The following is an 18,416-nucleotide window of genomic DNA, read 5'->3' as shown; positions in this document are numbered from 1 at the left end:
CAAGAGCATTACACCCAGCAATGGAAACAGCACAAGATACCTGTACCTGACAAGGACAGGCAGTGATGGAGGCTCTGGGATTCCATCGGGTGCACAAGGGGAAGAGTTCAGCTACAAAGCAGCTCCTAAGATTGGTAGTTTGGTTTTTCCAATGGTGCGGTGATACAGCTATCCAACACCGACGCCCAATTTGTTACTGTGCTCACTAAGGACGGTGGCACCCACGTGCCACCCCTCAGGAGCAGCTGTGAGAAAGGACACTGCCACTGGAGGACCCTGATGGGATGGGACGGGCCCTGCTCAGCTTGATGCTGAGAAGCTGTGCTCCCTCACACTGCCAATGAGCTCCCTCCTTCCTCAAGCACTGCGTGCATATCCAGAATGAAAAAAAGAATTAATTTGGTTTGCTGTCTAGCTGTGAGTTCAAATCTGCTGCCTCAACTATGATATTTTAAGGTCTTGTGGCAGAAGGATACTCTCAATTTTTCCTGCAGTAGATCTATCAGTAGAATAATTAACAGCTCAATGAATAGTAAGAATTGTCTCCATAACCTTGTAGTAGTATGGTAAATAATCATTAAAGCGGGAAGAAACTGAGTTTCAGTCAGGGCTAATGAAGTCCTGTGGATTTGACACGTTATATGTTCCATTCCTAGCCCCTGCAGTATGTCACGGTCACCTTTCTGTGTCTTCTTAACGTGCCCCAGAACCTGGGATCTGAGGAGAGCAGACAGGCTGCCAGCATAACTGAGTAATCCTCTATTTTACTGGAGGTCAAGATTTTCCTTCCAAATTGGAAGAACTTGTATCCAATCCCTTTGTAACCATTCCCCAATTCTTTCCTGTGGCCTTTGCACACTTCACTAAGTGATTGCAGAGACACACATGCCTTCTTCCACCCCAACCAGTGGTCTTGATTTATCACTAGCAACTTTTGGGCTTGCATTACAATATGTTATCCTGTCTGCCTCCATGCACTTCCACTCTTAATGTAGTGTTCCTGCCTTGCACAGTGAGTGCTACTGGATAACTGGAGGGCTGTTTCACAGTATAAATGAATTGTTAAAACACAGACATGATGCTGGCATTAATCACTCTCTGATTAAAAAACTCCTCTGGTTTGTGACTGCTTTCAAAATTGTAAATTCAAGGCTTTCATAGTTGAAGTTGTGGCTTGGGTGTGAATTTCTGATCAAAACTACAAGAAGTTGGTTGTGCTGTGTTCAGTGAGTATATCCGCTGTGTTTTCCTGTGGCAGCTTTACTCGATGTCCAGTTTGTAATCTGTTCTTCCCCTGCCATGATCACAACTGGGGTGCTCTTATCTGAATTGTTCTTTGCTTTCAAACATTTTATTTAAGTGTAGGGTTCCTATTTTATCTCCTAATTCAGAGTTCATCAGTCTTGCCAGAAAAGCTGATCCTTTGCCTTTAAATGTCCTTAATTTTGAGATCATTCATTCTTTCTTAGGCTGAAAGGCTGAGCAAAAATGGACAGAAGACACATCACTCCTCTACTCTTGCCACAATTCTTTGGTGTTCTTTGTGATTTATGCTGTGTTCTGCTTTCAAATGTTACATCAACCAGCCAACACAGATTTACAGGTGGAACGAAGGAGCTTCAGCCAGCATTGCTCCGTGGCCTCACAGCTTGTACCAGTCTGACCTCTGCAACCAGCCTTGGCTGCTGCTGTGTGACTTTTCAGAATTCATACACAGTGGGAAATTTTCTGTGTTACATTATTAAAGATAACAGAAAATAAGTCATCAGAATTGCTCTGGATCTACACCATTTTGACTGAGGTCAGAACTAAAACCATTAAGATGCTCTGTTTCTGGGAACTAGCAATATTTAAAAAAACTTTTATTAACTTCATTGTTATAATTTTACTGCAGTGATATCACTTAATCTACATAATCCCAACCAAGAGGATAAAGTGATCTAGTTTACCACATATAGGGAAACTATTTATGTTCCATTATATTTAACTGTACACAGAATTAACAAAATTCAGAGATATAAGTATTAAACATGTGCATGAGATTTGCCATCCTGAGGCAAAACAAGGAAAAAGAAAACACCAAATTCTAAATTAACAATAATTTTTACTTGCATAAATTGCTTTATATTCTTATGTACACAATTAATGGTGAGAATTAACAATGAGGATAAATCTAGTGGTGATACAGGGCAGAACAGTAGAAAATGGCATTATTTCTCTTTTAAAGCTCAGGGATCAGGCAGTGTGAGACAACAAGAATACCTGCCTCAGGTGGGAATTAAAAGCTTTAACATATATGGCTTAATCCTGTTGCAGCTGAAATCCTCTTTTCACGCTTTACTGTTGCTTCCACATTTTAATGTGAAAGTTGCAAAATATTTTTTTTTTCTTCAAGATACTGAAAGCCTCTTAAAAATGTTACAGAAAATGCTCTGCCTAGCCATTTAATAATAATGTCAATATATGAAGCTATTCCATTTTAGACACCTTAAGATGCAAGTTCAGAAAAGTGAATAAGGGGAGTGCTTCCTTTCTCAGCCAGTGAAATCAGAATGATGCAGATTTTCCTTACCATTAAAGTGTGGCTATAGAGCATCTGAATTATTTAATTGTTCTGGTGGCTATTGAATGTGTGAACTTACAGGTGCTATTTCAAGCAAAACCAAGCACCATGTTTGATGCCCTTTTGTTCCACTTTTGGGATTGGAAACCCTCCATGTGATTCATATGACATGACTTTATCAGTGCCATGAGCTCTGGAAAGAACCCCTACAGAGTGAGCTGGCGTGGTCTCCTTGTATAGAGTGTGTCATAGAGACAGTAAGCACCCTTTGCTTCTGAAGAATGAAATGAAAACGTGATCTGCTGGTTAAATCCTGCAATCCTGAACTCTTGTGAAGCCTGTTTTCATGCAAGCCATCTAACTCGGTGTATGTAATAGGAGAAGCCATTTCAAGGCTAGCATCTAAGTCAGTCCATACTCCTGCCACCAGATATTTCTGAAACTTTGTGTGTAAAACAGATTTTTATGAGGTACCTAAAGTCATACCACTCTAAACTGGTATTTGGGAAGAAAGAATAGGTTATGAACTTCCAGAACAACCTTTTTCCTCCTCTTTCTCTACTGCGGCTTGCTTCAGTGCTCCAGCCTACTGCCCAGGATGCCATTTGCTGTTTGCTGCTGTTGTGAGTTGGCGTCACTTGCATTTGCTGTATTTGTTGTATTTGCTGCTAATGTTACTGATGAAATAAGGAACAAAATTGAAAAAGCAATTTTTAACAACTGATTCCCAGTTACCTGCTGCCTTTTTATCTCATCTGTGGATTAACTGATCAGTGGGTGTGGAAACCCTGGAACCAGCTCTGCTGAGAGGCAGATAAGGTCAGGCATGCCTCTTAGCTCATGACCAGCACCTCACTGACCCAGAAAGAGTTGAGCCGGTTTTATGCAGCGTGCATCCTTATCCACATGGCCAGGAGGCTCAAGCCACCTCTCTGAAAGGCTTCTAGTGTTACCGAGCTAGGCTTCTGTAAACAGGGGCACGGAGCAGTGCTTTCAGGCACAGGCAGCCGAGGTCTGCTCAGCTCTGGCCACCCCAGTGCGGCACCCCAGCTGGCTCTGGCACAGCGCTGCAGACGTGGGTACACACACAGGAGAGCCCAGGCAGCCTTTCCACCAGCAGGAACTGTGGAAAATACTTGCTTTTAAACAAATTACTGAATACACAGCTGTTCTTGTTGAAAAACTGGTTTCTTTTCTTATTCCCACAGAAATTAAAGCTTACAAGGGAAATTTGTGGTTGGGAGTATTTATGTGTGTGGTTTCATAGTGCAAAAAGATTAACAGTAGTAGACTTACTTGAAATCATTTAATGTTTGAAATGCGTGATATATGACTGTTTAAAACACAACTTCCTTAAACCATCACTGATTTTGTATCTGCTTTATCTGGATGGATTAAAGCCATTAAAATCTACACATTTTTTCCATGCTATATTGATACTATAGGAGCAAAACCATCTTTCATGTTATTTAGAAACAAAACTTCACTTTGTAAATTATTATTTCAGGACTTTTTAGCTCTCAATATACAGAAAACCCTTTTGTTGTAATAAATGAAAATGCATCCAAATCATTCCTCCATGAGGATGCATTTCTTAAGGATTTTTGTGTGATCGTGTGAAAAATAATTTTCCTCCATGCCTATAAAGGGAGCTGAGTGGATAGCAGAGATAAGGGTTCCTGGAAAGGAAGAATGGAAACAAGGTAGTTGAAGTTATTTTTTTAAGATCTGCTGTCTCCGTAGTCCTTTCCATTTTTGTGGAGAAAAAGCTGCATTTTGTGCTTTTTGAACCACCTTTCTGTTTCATTGTTGCTCTTGCTTGTAAAAAAAAACCAAAACAAACCCCATCACCTTCCAGTAAAATTGTAAACAATTTTATTTCCTCATGAACTTAAGTTAAATTGTATCCTGACAGGCTTGATTTATCAGGCAAATGCCCCACGTTGTTTGTCAGCTTCTTTGTTGGGGGGAAGGGGGAGGGGAAACCCGAGCAACAAAAGACCGTAACCTATTGATATTACTTCTGTGATACACTGGGGGAAATAGATTGATTTAGAACTAACCACAGAATACTAGTCGATCTGATGAGTTTACAACAGAGCATTTTTATTTATTTATTTGTAACAAGAGTAAACATCATCAATATTCCACCCTGTGTTATTGGAAGCCTTGCAGACAGCGCCGGTTTGTGTCAGTGTGATAGGGCTATCTGTAAAATGAAAGAAGGCAAGCTTAAAAAAATGGAGGGGCCTTGTTTTTCTCACAAAATTGAAAATCTTGGATCTCTGGTACATTATCATGAGTTGTAGGATTCACAGGACAAATAGATGGGTGAGCACCTTTATTGTATTTCATCTTTTTTTTTTTCTTCAAGAGGTTATATTTTTTTTTAATTATATTTCAGTTAAATATCTCAAAAAGCTAGTAAAGCACAGGAAATTTTCTAACTGAATTTCACTGAAGAATGCCAGCCTGCAATTAACTTTCCCAGCATGTTGCCTCTGCACAATGTTTTGCATGAACGAGAAGTTCAGGGTAGCAAATACTCACAGGACCAGCACAAACCTAAATGTGTGCCATTTTTGCATTGATAATATGCTGTTTTACAACATTCTTGATTAAAAATACTTACAGCTTCAAAATTAAACTGGCTTTTTTCCCCATGGATTGTTAGATGAGGGTGCTAGTGAGGTTTTCTCCCTCATTGTAAGCCTGTTTGATGGACAAGCCATAAATGCTCTGATGAAGATTGTAAATATTCCTTTCTCTAGTTTATTTAACAAGATAATTTCACTTGACCGTAATTATTATTTCAGTAGTATTTCAATATTCACTACTTTATTTCAAATACCTGTTTAGAGTGTTTTCAAAGTCAGCTGTATTCTCTCCTGCATTCAGCTATCACTTGACCGTAATTATTATTTCAGTAGTATTTCAATATTCACTACTTTTAATTCAAATACCTGTTTAGAGTGTTCTCAAAGTTAGCTGTATTCTCTCCTGTATTCAGCTGCAGCTTAAGAATTAAAGGTTGATAACCAGAATGGTGTCAACCCCAGCAATGCACGTGTAAGCAGAAACATCCCATCCATTTCCCTGTCAGAAGGCACAAGTAGAGTGTACATTCCACTCATCTTCTTTGTGTCTCATTAGCTCCTCAAAATGCTTTGGGTTGAAAGGAGCCTTAAAGACCATCTAGTTCCAACCTCCCCTGCCATGGGCAGGGACACCTTCCACTAGACCAGGTTGCTCAGAGCCCCATCCAACTTGGCTTTTCAAGGTGCAACAAAGACAACTTGAAATTAGCAGATCCTCGATAGTCCAGAAGATCCTTTCTGAGGATCCTCCAACACCTGCTGAGGTGTTGGAGGTCTTTCTCACTTGTCCCAGGTGGTGCCTGAGCAAGCACCTTGAGCTTTTTTAAGTGTCACATCCAGGCAGAAAGAAGCATCCCTTTGCAGTATTTCGTGGCCATATTTTCAAGACAAGTCACTGAAGCCTTAAACAGAGGAAATCTTAGTTATGTCTAAGACCCATTTTTCTGTTAGATCATGGATAGTTTAAATTCCCTTTACAGCCATTTACAAAATAGAATAATTGAAGTGATCTGCTGCCTTCCATCTTCCTTTCTTTAGGTATGTTGTGAAAGTAATGGCTGAAAAGAACAGCACATTTAGTGATTTTAAACATTTCCTTTGTGCTTTAACTGCACAGTTGCATTCTGTGTGCTGTAACTGCATCTCATGTGCACACGCTGCTAGAATTCCGTGCCGTTTTTCAAGGCATTAATGTTGCAAGATGGAGTATTGTCAGCCAAGAATCATTTTTTTTGTAGTCTGATAGCATTCAGAAAGGAATAACAAAAGAGGAATTGGTGTGGGGTATGTCCTGGTGAATTATTTTAGTCTTCCTCCGACTATATCCCCTTCCCTCCCTTTCCTATCCCTGTTAGATGTTAACCCCTTATACCCTGCCTCCCCTCCCCCAAGTCAGCCACTAGGGTAATTTTACAGTTTTTTCTCTCAACAGATAATAGTCTGGGATTACACATATTTTTCTCCACTTGTCATATGTATTGGATTATCATCTAAATGATATTATAAAACAGCTCTAAGAAGCAAGCAGTTGTGTTTGCTCTACCTAGCTGCTGCTTAACCCATCTGAGTTGTTACTGTGGAAAATGTATTTGCAATGCAAGGGTGTTGTTGTTTTAAAAAGTTTAGGGCTGGGGTGTGCTTCCTGAGTAGGAGTATCTGATTGCTGGAACAAGGAAAAAAGGCTAAAGACTAGGTGGTATTATTTGGTTGTGAAATTGAGGGCTTCTAATCAATTTCAGTCATCAGCTTTTTGCAATTAATACAGCATATTTTATGTTGGAATCTGTACACTTCTGCTTCTTCATGTTTCCTTTAGTATGTACAGTTTTATGCAATCACAAATCCATAGTGAAGGAGAATTTAGGAGGTTTTCTTAACCTTGCTATATGCTCCTCTTTCTTCATTAGTATGTGTTATTGTTTCCGTTTTTGTGAGAGTATTGAAAGATAATGCTAGACAAGTTCCTCAAGGTGTTCCTCTGTTAAGATGTTCATCTTTTTTATATTAAAAAATCACCCTGATTCACCTTCCTGTCAGTGCTGTAGAGAAGAAAGGATTTCCCGTTAGGATAATTGCCATCTCTTTATATTTTTGAGCCTGAAGCTAGCTAGCAAATCATGGAAGCCTACTGTGAGAAAGACAATCCTATTTTAACAAATCCTTCTTACTTTTGTTCTTTGTAAGTGCTGATTCTATTATAATTGCACGTTTAAGGGCTTTTTGTGTTTTATTCATCTCACGGTAGAATTTACATATAAACTTGTGTTTAAACTAACATACATTCTTTCCGTGGTGCTTAGGAAGAGAAGAGATACGTGCTATGGTTGCACTAATCTGGAGTTTCTGAGAGCACAGTGGAAGGAGAATTGGTCAGTTTTCATGGCAGGAGTCAGCTTGTGTATTGTTCTGTATATGTATGTAGGTGGAGATGTGAATGTGTGAGCTCCCATGTGCACATCGTGCTCTCGGCTTTCATGATGTTGTAACATGAGTACACGCAGCAGAGAGGAGCAGAGGGCTGAAACGCTCGGGAACAAAGGGTTAATGCCATACCTTAATGCCTCGGGATGATGCCATGCTGTCATTGTGAGCTCTGAGGTGGCTGACCACTTCCATTTTGGGATAAATCCCTTGAAAAGGGAAGGCATTTTCAGAGCAAGGTGTGATCTGTTCTCCTGGTAAGAGTGATTGACAAGGAATGAATTAATAGTTAAAAGAACTGAATAAATATCACCCTCCTCTGTAATTTCAGGCACACCCTCGCTGGCACATATATACTCTAATGTGACACTTTATCCAAATGCTTGAATTGATTGGTAACAAAAAACATCCCCAAAAAAACAAATCAGAGTTTAATCATAACTGCTTCTAATAGAATTTTTCTTTTACAGTGACAGAATTTCAGTGAAAATTTAAATAGATGCAAGGAATTACAATATTTTGCAAATAGGATGTATTGATTGAGTGTATGTCCAAAGGGTGAGAGAGGCTGCTTGAGTGGAAGCAGGAGCCCTGACAGCAGGTTCTTGGCCGACTGGTGAGGTGAAATGGTCCACTGAATTGGATAACACAGAGCATACCACAGTGACTGATTAAATTGATTTGTCCATGGCTATTGCAGCCCTTTAGCCTACTTTCAAACTTTTTTTCTTTTTCTTGGACTGTTCTAAACAGATGTGATATTAAGGGAGAAAATAAATGTGCTGATGCATTCACAGCCATAAAATTTCATTCTGAACTGAGATAAAAAACACCATTTCCAGAATGTCTGCACACTCCTATCCTATACTATGTTACAATGCATTTATCCCAGGAACAAGTACACTGCTAGAAACTGATGGAAAAGGTAATAATAAAAATCATTCTCTAATATAACCTAAATTACAATCAGTACCATATCTGTGAGTCCTTAGATGTATTTATTGGAAGGGGAGAAAGTAAAACACTAAAAGATTTTTGCTTGCTGCTGTCATTTCATTTCTCTAATTGCAAAGCTTATTTCCTTACTACTTTTTTCAGAAGGTGTTTAGAAAGCTTGTGGTGGAAACACAGCTATTCAATTAGGAAGACTGAATGCTGAACACACTGCCAAGTGAGAGTCACTAATTTGAAAATACCTACAATGATTTGGCAAAAAGTAGTCAGAGTGATAATGTTTAATAACTTGAAATTTTTTTTTTTTAACCATAGGAGAAAAAACTTGATGCTTTGGTCTTAGATCAGGATGTTTGGATTTTACAAAGTACTTAGTATGTCATTTCCCTTCCTGTACTAGGGAAATCAATACTAAGTGATAATGGGGCTGGTACATGTTATTTTCTTTGTGATTCAAGGGAAGCTTTGTTAGGCTGTGTTTGTCTTCATGGGTTAGTCTGTAGTATATGCAGACAGAGTAGTGTAAGCATAGTCTTCAAATTCCACTGAAAAATCACATCAAACATCAGTGCACTGGTGGCATCAAAATGGAACCTAAAATATGTTATTGCAGTTGTTGTAAACGTGCAGAGTTCATTGTACTGGGCTTGGCTTCTTCTTACTCATTTTTAGGGAAGATACAACAATAAATCACAATAATTTCTGAAAGGACAATGAAGTTCTGTTCATTATTTAACTTCTTTAAGTTATTGGTCAGTCTTGTAGTACATGATGGCATGCAGCATGCCATGAACAACTTGTGCTGTTTCTTCATTTGTCTGTGGAAATGAAGATATGGTTGGTATCTTGCTACTAGTGATGAAGAGATGAGTAGTGGGAGGTGCCAGGGATTGTTTCTTGGAGTGGAATTACGAATGTTGATATTTGCAGGTTTTTTTTTAATTACACAGATTTCATCAATAGCATTTCTTTGCAAGGCAAAGCAAATTCAGTAGGTGAGACTCTGGCTGTATGTGCTTGGATTAAACTTCTTGATACTGTATAAACTAGTAGGGACTACTAATTACTAGGTGAAATAGTCAAACGATGCTTTGTTACTTTTCAGGAATCTGAAAATGTAACATATCTTTATGTGGGCTTGATCCAGAGCACATTGCAGCATTTTGTTCATAGTTATAGTCTTTTTTTTAATCCTTAAGTTGACTCCACAGACCTAAGTATTTGTGAAGTAATTGCTTTTAATTAGTTGGTGGCTAAGGGAAACAAAACAAAACAAAATATAGAGGTTTAGTTCTTTCCAGTAATGTTTGATTATTAGAAATGAAATGTCTATGCATTCATCACAAGTTTTATAAAACAAAGAAACAGAAACCATACAAAAGAAGCCAAAGTTGAAAACTCAGTGGTGCACATAAGGTCACCATGCCAAAGGCGTGTAATTATTTCTTTGTATCGTATGCTAGAATAATGTAATCCAATAACTGGTGTTCCTGGTGTGTGTTACAAAGGATTCAGTAAGGAATTGCTGGAGAGTTCTTCAGGACTCCCCTGGCTAACAAGGTTACATAGAAGAGGTTTTGTGGGCTGCAGCCATTTCTGAGAAGTGTGGGAGAAGCCGTGTCCGTGCGGCTGGAGGGGCCTCTCTGCACCCCTCGGCTCCCGCCCGCCGCCACAGCCACGTGCAGGGCTGGGAGTTCGGAGAGGAAACGCACAAACACAGATTCACGACTCTTGCCGGGCCTTTGCAGAGTTTATTTTGAATCAACCTCTTAAGTGCCATTACAGACCCTCTGTCCCCACTGGCCTGGAGCCTTGGCCCGCCGTGCCTGGGCTGAGCCACAGGAGCGGAGGTGCCGGGGCCTGGGCAGTGCCGGGCCCTGGGCAGTGCCAGAGCCTGGGACAGAGCCGGGCCCTGGGCGGTGCCGGGCCCTGGGCAGAGCCGGGCCCTGGGATGGAGCCGGTCCTGGCTGGTGGCGGGCACCGCGCCCCTCCTCGGGCTTGCGTTTCCCTGGCTGCGAGCACCGCGTCCCTCGGGCCCTGGTTCCGGGAGCGGCCGAGCCGGAGCATCTCCGCTCGGGACAGCGGGACGCGGGTGCCGGGGCTCGCAGGGACACCGGGAAGGCGATGGCTGGAGATCGGGTGCCCTCTAGTGGGGCCGGGCCCGGGCCCGCGAGAAACCTTCCCGCTGGACGCTGCCTTGCATAACTCCATCTCTGCCTCTGTTTGGTTTCAGATGCTACAACTGTGGCGGCCTCGACCACCACGCTAAAGAATGTAGTCTACCTCCGCAGCCAAAGAAGTGCCATTACTGTCAGAGCATCATGCACATGGTGGCAAACTGCCCCCATAAAACTGTCTCGCAGCAGCCCACTAGTTCTCAGGGAAGACACGAAGCCGAACCGCAGCCTTCCACTTCTGCCTTCCTGAGAGAAGGGGGAGGAACGCACGGCTTCTCGTCTCCATCGTACTCTCAGGAAGGCAGGTCGGAGATGTCGGAGCGCTCGGGCAGGTCACCGCAGGAAGTGTCGTCGAGTAAGTTGTCTGTGTCGCCTGAAGAACCAAACAGAAAGGGGCCTTCCGTTCAGAAAAGGAAAAAAACTTAATGCATTTTTCATAATGTTCCGTTTTCTTTACCCTCTTGGGATGTCTACCTCATGCAAGTACAGGGGAAATAATTCATTTTCAGTAGCTGACCTGGAATTTTAACTACTGTTGAGGAACTGTGAATGTTTTGTTGTTTTGTGTTTTTTGGTTTTTTTTCTTTGATAGACAAATCACTCCAAACAAAATACATTTGAGCAGGGTGCATTATGTTTTACTTTCTGTGTGTATGTGTGAGTGTGCATGCGTGTGTGTGTATGTGTACATATCTATAAATATATATTTTTCCATCAGACCATTCTCCAGATCCCACCAGGCATTACTGTGGAGCAAAAGTCACAGTACCCAATGTTCCTGAACTCATTCCTAAACCTGTTTCCAAACGTGTTCAGAAAGCAAACAAGAAAACCTAATTTTCTGCAATTTCACTCAGAAACAAACCAAACCTGATCAACCACACAAAGAACTGAGATCAAGACTGTTACGTCTCTTGTGAACCAAAGGATACTTTCATATTTTAAAGCTGCCATATGGTACTAAAGATACTAAGACATCCCCCGTACCATCCATTTGAATTAGTTCCTTTTTCATCTCCACAAAGTATCAAAACCCCTCCCCATGTCAGTGCAGGGCAGTTTCATGACTCTAGACGACTCTCATTGCCACCACCCTTTGTGGGTGAGGAGTTTAAAGCTCCAGAAAAGACAATGAATGTGTAGTTTCTGTGATGGTTTCTCAAAACGTTTTGTTAAATTAATATGATTGTAACTGTAATTTAGATGTCTGTTGTGTAGGGGAGAATGTGTATGTAAGTTGTTACCAAACAGACCCTTTGAGTGGTGTCAGGATGGCATCCTGACAGCCATTTGTATACTGTGAACATTTAGGGTACCTTGGTGGCAGTAGTAGCCGCAGCAGCAGCAATTTCTCTTGGTCCCAAGTAGTGTCCCTCAATTTGAAGGGTCTTCCCCCTTATTTCCTGTTGAAATTTCCTGTTGAGAGAACTCCCTAGGGATTTTTGTTGTTGTTGTCTGTTTGGGTTTTAAAGAAAACAAAATGCAAAGCTAACGAGATCCTGGGCTGAATAGTTTCCTGAGACTGAAGGTTGATGGGCACTTGGGGTTGCTCAGCTGGCCTCCCTAGATGATGATACAGCGTGGGTGCAGACCAGCCTGAGTTAAGGGACCTGCAGACTTGCCAGAAGCCCTGGGCATCATCTGCTTCTTGTGAACTGGGGGCTGCAGCTGACCAGCCTTGGTCCAGAGTGCCCTAGGACCACACACTTCAGTGTGGAAGAGGAGGAAGATTGGTGGCCTCAGAGTGAGACTCCCTGGGCTGCAGGCCTTGCTCGGGGTTAATGGAGTCGGAGCCTATCAAAACTTCAAGTCGCTTTCCATTTGTAACTTTTGAATTACCAAGTCATACGTAAGATAACGTACTCTGACAAATCCCATTGTGGATGTAAGTTAATTAGAGAAACCTGTATAATCCTTAACATTGGCAATAAACACAGGCTGTTAAAGCTTGAAAGTGTCGGGTAGGTTTAAGCTCGGATAATCAAACTAAAGAAACAGCCTGCATGAAAGGCTACAGCGAGCCAAAGCCTTACCGTGGTAACTCCTCTGCAGCCGATGGTTACAACAGGTATGCAGCTGGCTCAGTGCGTGGCCTTTCCCCTTCCCACTTGTCCTGCCAGATGAGACTTTTACTGGTGCTGCTGCTGCTTCAGTGAACAGGTAGTCATCAAACCCCTCAGTGAAGGGCACAATTTCGAGAGAATTATTTTGTGTGAATTCCTTGCCAGTGTTTGCAAGAATCTCAAGGTTTGTACTGAAGTTCTCAGTAATGCTAATGCAAAGCTTACCTTTGACGATATTGAATGTGATATATCTATAGAGAACGTCCTTGCCTTACGTAAGGATAGTAAACTTATTTAAATTATGTAGACAAATCAAAGTGGCATGCTTAACCTTCTAGCCGGTGTAAAAACCAGGTTAAACAGCAAAGATGCAAAACTTAGGTCACTTTGAAAATTTAAACCAAAGTTCCTTATAGAAATAGGCAACTGTGGATTTGAAAACTGGTCATTCCCTGTTTATATGTAAGAAGTTCAGAGCTGAGATAAGGAAATGTTTTCAACACGTGGATTTGTATTGGTGCTGTTTGAAATCACTGCGCGCACCAAAGTCAGACTGAACTGCTAAGAGCACATACCAAACCCTATCTTATTGTTGAAAGCTTAAGGTTTTATTTTTATATATTAGAATGTTATCACTGTTACATAACATACTCAGGACAAAGAACTTTGCTCAGGGAATATACCATGTAATGTTTTTTCTTTACAGAATAGTCTACAGACCTGCTTACTCAGAACAAACCAAATAGTCTTAGACCTTTTTGTCTCTGTATAAGTATTATGTACTGATATTAGTAACTACCTCTGAGTTGACATAGACCTACGTTTCTGATAATCAGATCTCAGCGTTTTGTATTATAAGTTCCTGTGAAATGATGAAGTGGTATTATGTACTGGTTGCTTATGTGAGCATTTGTGTCTTTACATTCACAGGGTCTGAGTTTTCAGAGATGCTGGGCAACCACAGCTCCCACTGACTTCCAGTCGGAGTTAGTGGTGCTTGGCTTTTCTGGGAGGGGAGGGATGGGGGATGGGGGTTGAGGGGGAAGAATAAAAACACAAAAGCATCAAGCCCACTTTGTTTACATAGGTGACAATAAAATTATTATTCTGTTTACAGCAAAAGGCTACCTCATATCTACTGCATGAACACACCTTTGTGCTGCTGTGGCCTTAAAGGTGGCTGTTGATCTATGGTACATACTTTTTATCTGTACTAAATATGTGACTGTTAGTTCACCACTGCAGATATTATGGTAAATACTTGTTTAAGATGAAGCATCCATTTGAAATTATGAGACCTTTCCAAACATTTCTTTGAAAGTTTTTATTTTTCTGTCCAAAGGATTATGGGCATTGTTCACGGGAATAAATACAGCTCCAGAAGAGACAAAACCTTACATGCCTAAGTTAAACATATAGCAGCATAAGCTGCAGCAGGTAACTACTTAGCACTGGGCTGAAGTAGGAAAAAAATCTAGTTATACTCCTTCAGTTGGCTGCTCCAAATAAGCAAAGAACCTTTTAAAGGAGGAGGCACAGACTGAGTTTGGGATTCTTCCTTTATGCCTAAGGACAAAATTAATATTCGGCAGCATTCGCTCAGGCTAGATTTCCCCCTATTCACCAGCCTGTCCTTGCCAGAGCGCTCCACAATAAAACTCGTTTGAGTAGAAAGAGTTCAAATATCTGCTCAGACAGATGTATTTTTCTCCTAACAATAGTACAGATAAGGTTAAACCTGAAGCAAGAATCTCCCTCCCTCCCCTTCCTCTGCCCCAAAATGCTCAATATGATTTAATTGTAAGGGACATTGTGAGATATTTTTTACTCTTCCCCAAGGAGAGGTCACGATATTTAATTACACGCTACAAAAGATAGGCCATGAGGAAGACTTGTATTTGGAGGAAGAGCCAAATAACGTTTTGCTGCAGTTAATGGTAAATCTGGCATTGTAATACCATTTGCAGTATTTTGCCTTTAGTCAGCTTTCAGGGAGTGCCAAACACCACATTTGGATCCTACCTCTTCCCGTTGCAGGCCACCTTTTTCAGCCATTTTATTCTGCACCAGTGTTATCCTGGAGTTCCTGCTAACTTAGTTTTGTTAATAGAACCCCATTTTAAAAAAGTGCTTATAGATCTTGTACCATTCTTTGTAAGAAGAATTATAAAAGAACATGGGAAATCGCATGGAGTCTTAAATTTAATTTAATTAATTTATCTGTAAGAAATGTTTATCATTAAAATATATATGTATTCCCCTGTGCTAGATATAAAAGTAATTGGGAAGATGTGTACATGTGCAGATGCACTGATTTTAATTTCCTAGAAGTCTTAATGAGATTTGAGTATTGTTTTAGAAACAAGAAGAGCCTTGTTAAATGCATCGATCTTATTTTGCTTAGTTTTATCAACAGCCTCTTTAAGATCCAGTGGTTGTGTTACCCCTGTTACAACTGTTGACTGATAACAAGAGGTTGATCTATGAACACACACTTCTTTCTTTTTTGTATAAACCAGAGCTGTGTATCAGCAGCTGTGGCAGTATTTTTCTGAGAATGTTGAAAGCAAGGTATTTGCTACCATTGTTGTTGAACCAAATGTATGAATATCTTTACAAATGGCAATGGTTTTGACTACCTCTTGGATTACTAAGTTAAGCAACAACTGTCTGGCAAACATCACCAGACTGGCTTTAACTAGTATGTGTTGCTTGTGATAATAATAACAATAACCATACTAGAGACCAAAGTGAACACTGATTTCTATATGTCTTTAATACTGTGTCTTATCTAGTGTTTTTAAATTATCTTCTGTAGTATAGATTACCTCATTGTCCATTTTGACTTGTATGTTGTTTACAAGGTGAAATAAAAGAAAAATCACTTGAATTTTATGTTGTAAGAAAAAAGCCTTGAGTTGAAGTTTTGAAGGTCATTTCACCTGTTTACTGTCTTGAGGGACTAAAGCACTGATTGCCTTTCTACATATCATGTATTTTATATCCTCATTTCATGCCTAATGTGGTTTTTTTTCCTGTCAGTCATGGATATTGTGAGGTTTAAAAGAATTACTTGATTAAAAATAAAACATATAACATTGGCATTTACAGTGAGCCTTTGAGATTTGCTTTATTTGCATGGTAAAAACACACTGCATGTCATTGGGGAGTTTTCTTTTGCACCTATGCTCAGTTTTGGGATACTACCTTCAGAAAAAAATAATTTTAGTTATGTAAGTCATTGGGGGGGGGAGGAAGAAATAAATTATTAATTCATACGTGAATCATACTTTCAGTGCTACAGAAATTGTACCCCAAAACCTATTCAGCTATTGAAATTAAACTGCAGGATTATAGCTTTTGGTACTTATTCTCTGTGAGAATACACTGGACATTAAAGCTATCAGACATTTAGACATTTAGGTTATTATCTCGCCTGAAAAGCTTTTGGTATTTAAGCCTCATCCCATCTTTTTTACTACTTCCATAATCTGTAGGCTTGTATATATCTATTTCATGGTAATTTAAACTGAATTGAAGAGGGTTTTCTTTTTAGAAAGGAAAGTGCTGTCATTTTTCATTACCTAGAAATTCCTTTTCTAAATTACATAAAGTGTTATTAGTGACTTTGATAACATTAGCTTATCATTCTGTACTAAAATATTTGAGGACATGTATATGCCAGCTCCAGTGGCTCTGTTTTAACACAGGACTCTGTATGCAGTGATTAATAGCAAAATTTAACAACCTCTGCTAATACAAGGCAGAAAACTTTTTTTTAAATTGTACAAACACCTGCATGAAAGGGTGACTATCTCGTCACAGAAAACTTCCATTTATTTTCCCTTACCTCACCCCTCTAATACATGTCCTCAAAAAACAGTGAGCTATGAAAATGTGTCCCAATCACATATCCAGTCACATCCAGTCATCTGTAGCCACATGGTTTCATCACTCTCCTGAAATGTGGAAGAGGTGACAAAAAATCCCCTTGGCTGAGATCCTGCATGTGTCCCACTGCTGGTGTCAGTTACAAGTGAGGCTTTCTCTTAAACATCTATCTGATGAGTGCTCTGTGAAGAGCATGGCTCACACCATGTGCTTACATGAACTCCTGGCCAGCCTTACCCCAGTGTTTCAGGGAATGGGAGGGGACACCTTGGGTATGGCACCACATAACTCCTGGAATACCCTGCAAGGTGACACAAGCAGGAGGAAGCCACCTCAGGGAGCACTGAGCAGCTCTGCCCATGCACAGGTGTGGGAAACCCTTGGAACAAGTGAAATGAAGAAACCTCCACTCCAGCAGTGTCTAATGTTGACTGAGACCACAGCACCTGGAAGAACAGCAGCACCTAATTTTTCCCACCTCATCTCCCAAATGAGCAGCCTTCCTTCCCAGAGCCACTACAAGTCAGCATCTTTATCCTTTCAGCAGCTGCCCCAGGACAGTGTATAACTATTCTCTTCATGTTATAGACAGGCAGCCTTGTTTTGTGCATTAGGCAAAGGCAGATCATCAGCAGTACCTAAATCCACTGCTGGCAGCCAAGGTTCCCCTTCCTAACCTTGCAGAGAAGTGGTCACTGCCACACAACATTAACAACATTGCTCTGTGCCAACAAGAAGAAATCTTTGTGTTGAAACTTCTAATTTAGTTAATAGAGTAACATCAAAATCACAGAGGCCCTTTGAAATAACAATAAAAGTAGCATGTTTTTTTTCCCCTGTTCTGTGGGTCCTGGGATACATGCTTCCTAGCCATCTCCAGCCTTTCTGTAACCCAAAGTGCCAAAACAAACGTAGCCATTTTTGAAAGAATTGCGTTTTTCCTGCAATCTGTTCGGAGCAAAAGTTCCCACAAGCTATTACATTTACACAAGCCATTCATTTCAAAACTACTCCTAATTTATGATAGACTCAGCATACCTATCGCCTTCCCTCAACACCAGTTGACTCTTCCCCAACAACAAAAATACCCCAGATGCAAATACTTTCACATACTTTCAAGTTGTTTACATAATTAGCCCTCACACTTCTGTATACTTGCACAGGAAGACACTCTTTGGTGGACAGAAGGGAATTCATTCTGTAGATGAACATGTGACATGAATTCTCCTGATATTAGTATAATTCAGGTGATGTCCCAATTAATTAATGTAAACACCATTTTGGCAAAGGGCTCTGCTGTTTCCAGTGTTGTCTGCTGCCTGCAATGTTGTTGACCTCTAGGATGAGCAGTCCCCTCAGGAGCATGTTACTCTGCACCAGTTATTATTTTTTGCAGTCATTGGCCACTGCATGATTGCTGAGTAGCTGCCATCAAGCCCCAGGCACGTTTTCAGGCTGCTGATGCTCAGTTAACATGCAGCTGGTCGATTTTTGTTTGCTGGCTGTTCAATATTTGGCCCCGGGCATTACTTGCTGCACAGCTCTTAGCCTAGATATTCAGGGCTGGAGCAGCCAAACAGTTCATAAACCAACAAAGATGGTCTGGTGGTGTTTCTAATGTTGGGCCAGCCGGGAGAAGGCAAACTAGGCAGAAAGAATGACAAGACCTGAGCTTAGGTATCCATCCAGGTTTAGATGCTTACAACCCATTTACTTCCAAATAATCCAGGATTCCAGGTCAGGAAGTACC

General features: G+C 40.6%; 1 protein-coding gene across 3 annotated transcripts in view; it reads left to right on the top strand.

Moving 5' to 3' along the window:
- LIN28B (lin-28 homolog B) overlaps positions 1–15,780 on the top strand; it is a 99,495-nt gene extending 83,715 nt beyond the window's left edge. For all 3 annotated transcript variants that reach the window (XM_039728293.1, XM_039728304.1, XM_039728284.1), the window contains one exon: positions 10,769–15,780. In XM_039728293.1, the coding sequence (XP_039584227.1) occupies positions 10,769–11,138 (370 nt within the window). In that variant the 3' untranslated portion in view covers positions 11,139–15,780. The remainder of the gene's footprint in view (positions 1–10,768) is intronic.
- The last annotated feature ends 2,636 nt before the right edge of the window (positions 15,781–18,416 follow it).

This window comes from Passer montanus, unplaced genomic scaffold (assembly GCF_014805655.1).
Source record: "Passer montanus isolate IOZ18808 unplaced genomic scaffold, ASM1480565v1 scaffold11, whole genome shotgun sequence".
Taxonomy (NCBI): Eukaryota; Metazoa; Chordata; class Aves; order Passeriformes; family Passeridae; genus Passer; species Passer montanus.
Note: the sequence above shows the minus strand (reverse complement) of the source record. Positions and strands in the feature narration are given on the sequence as shown.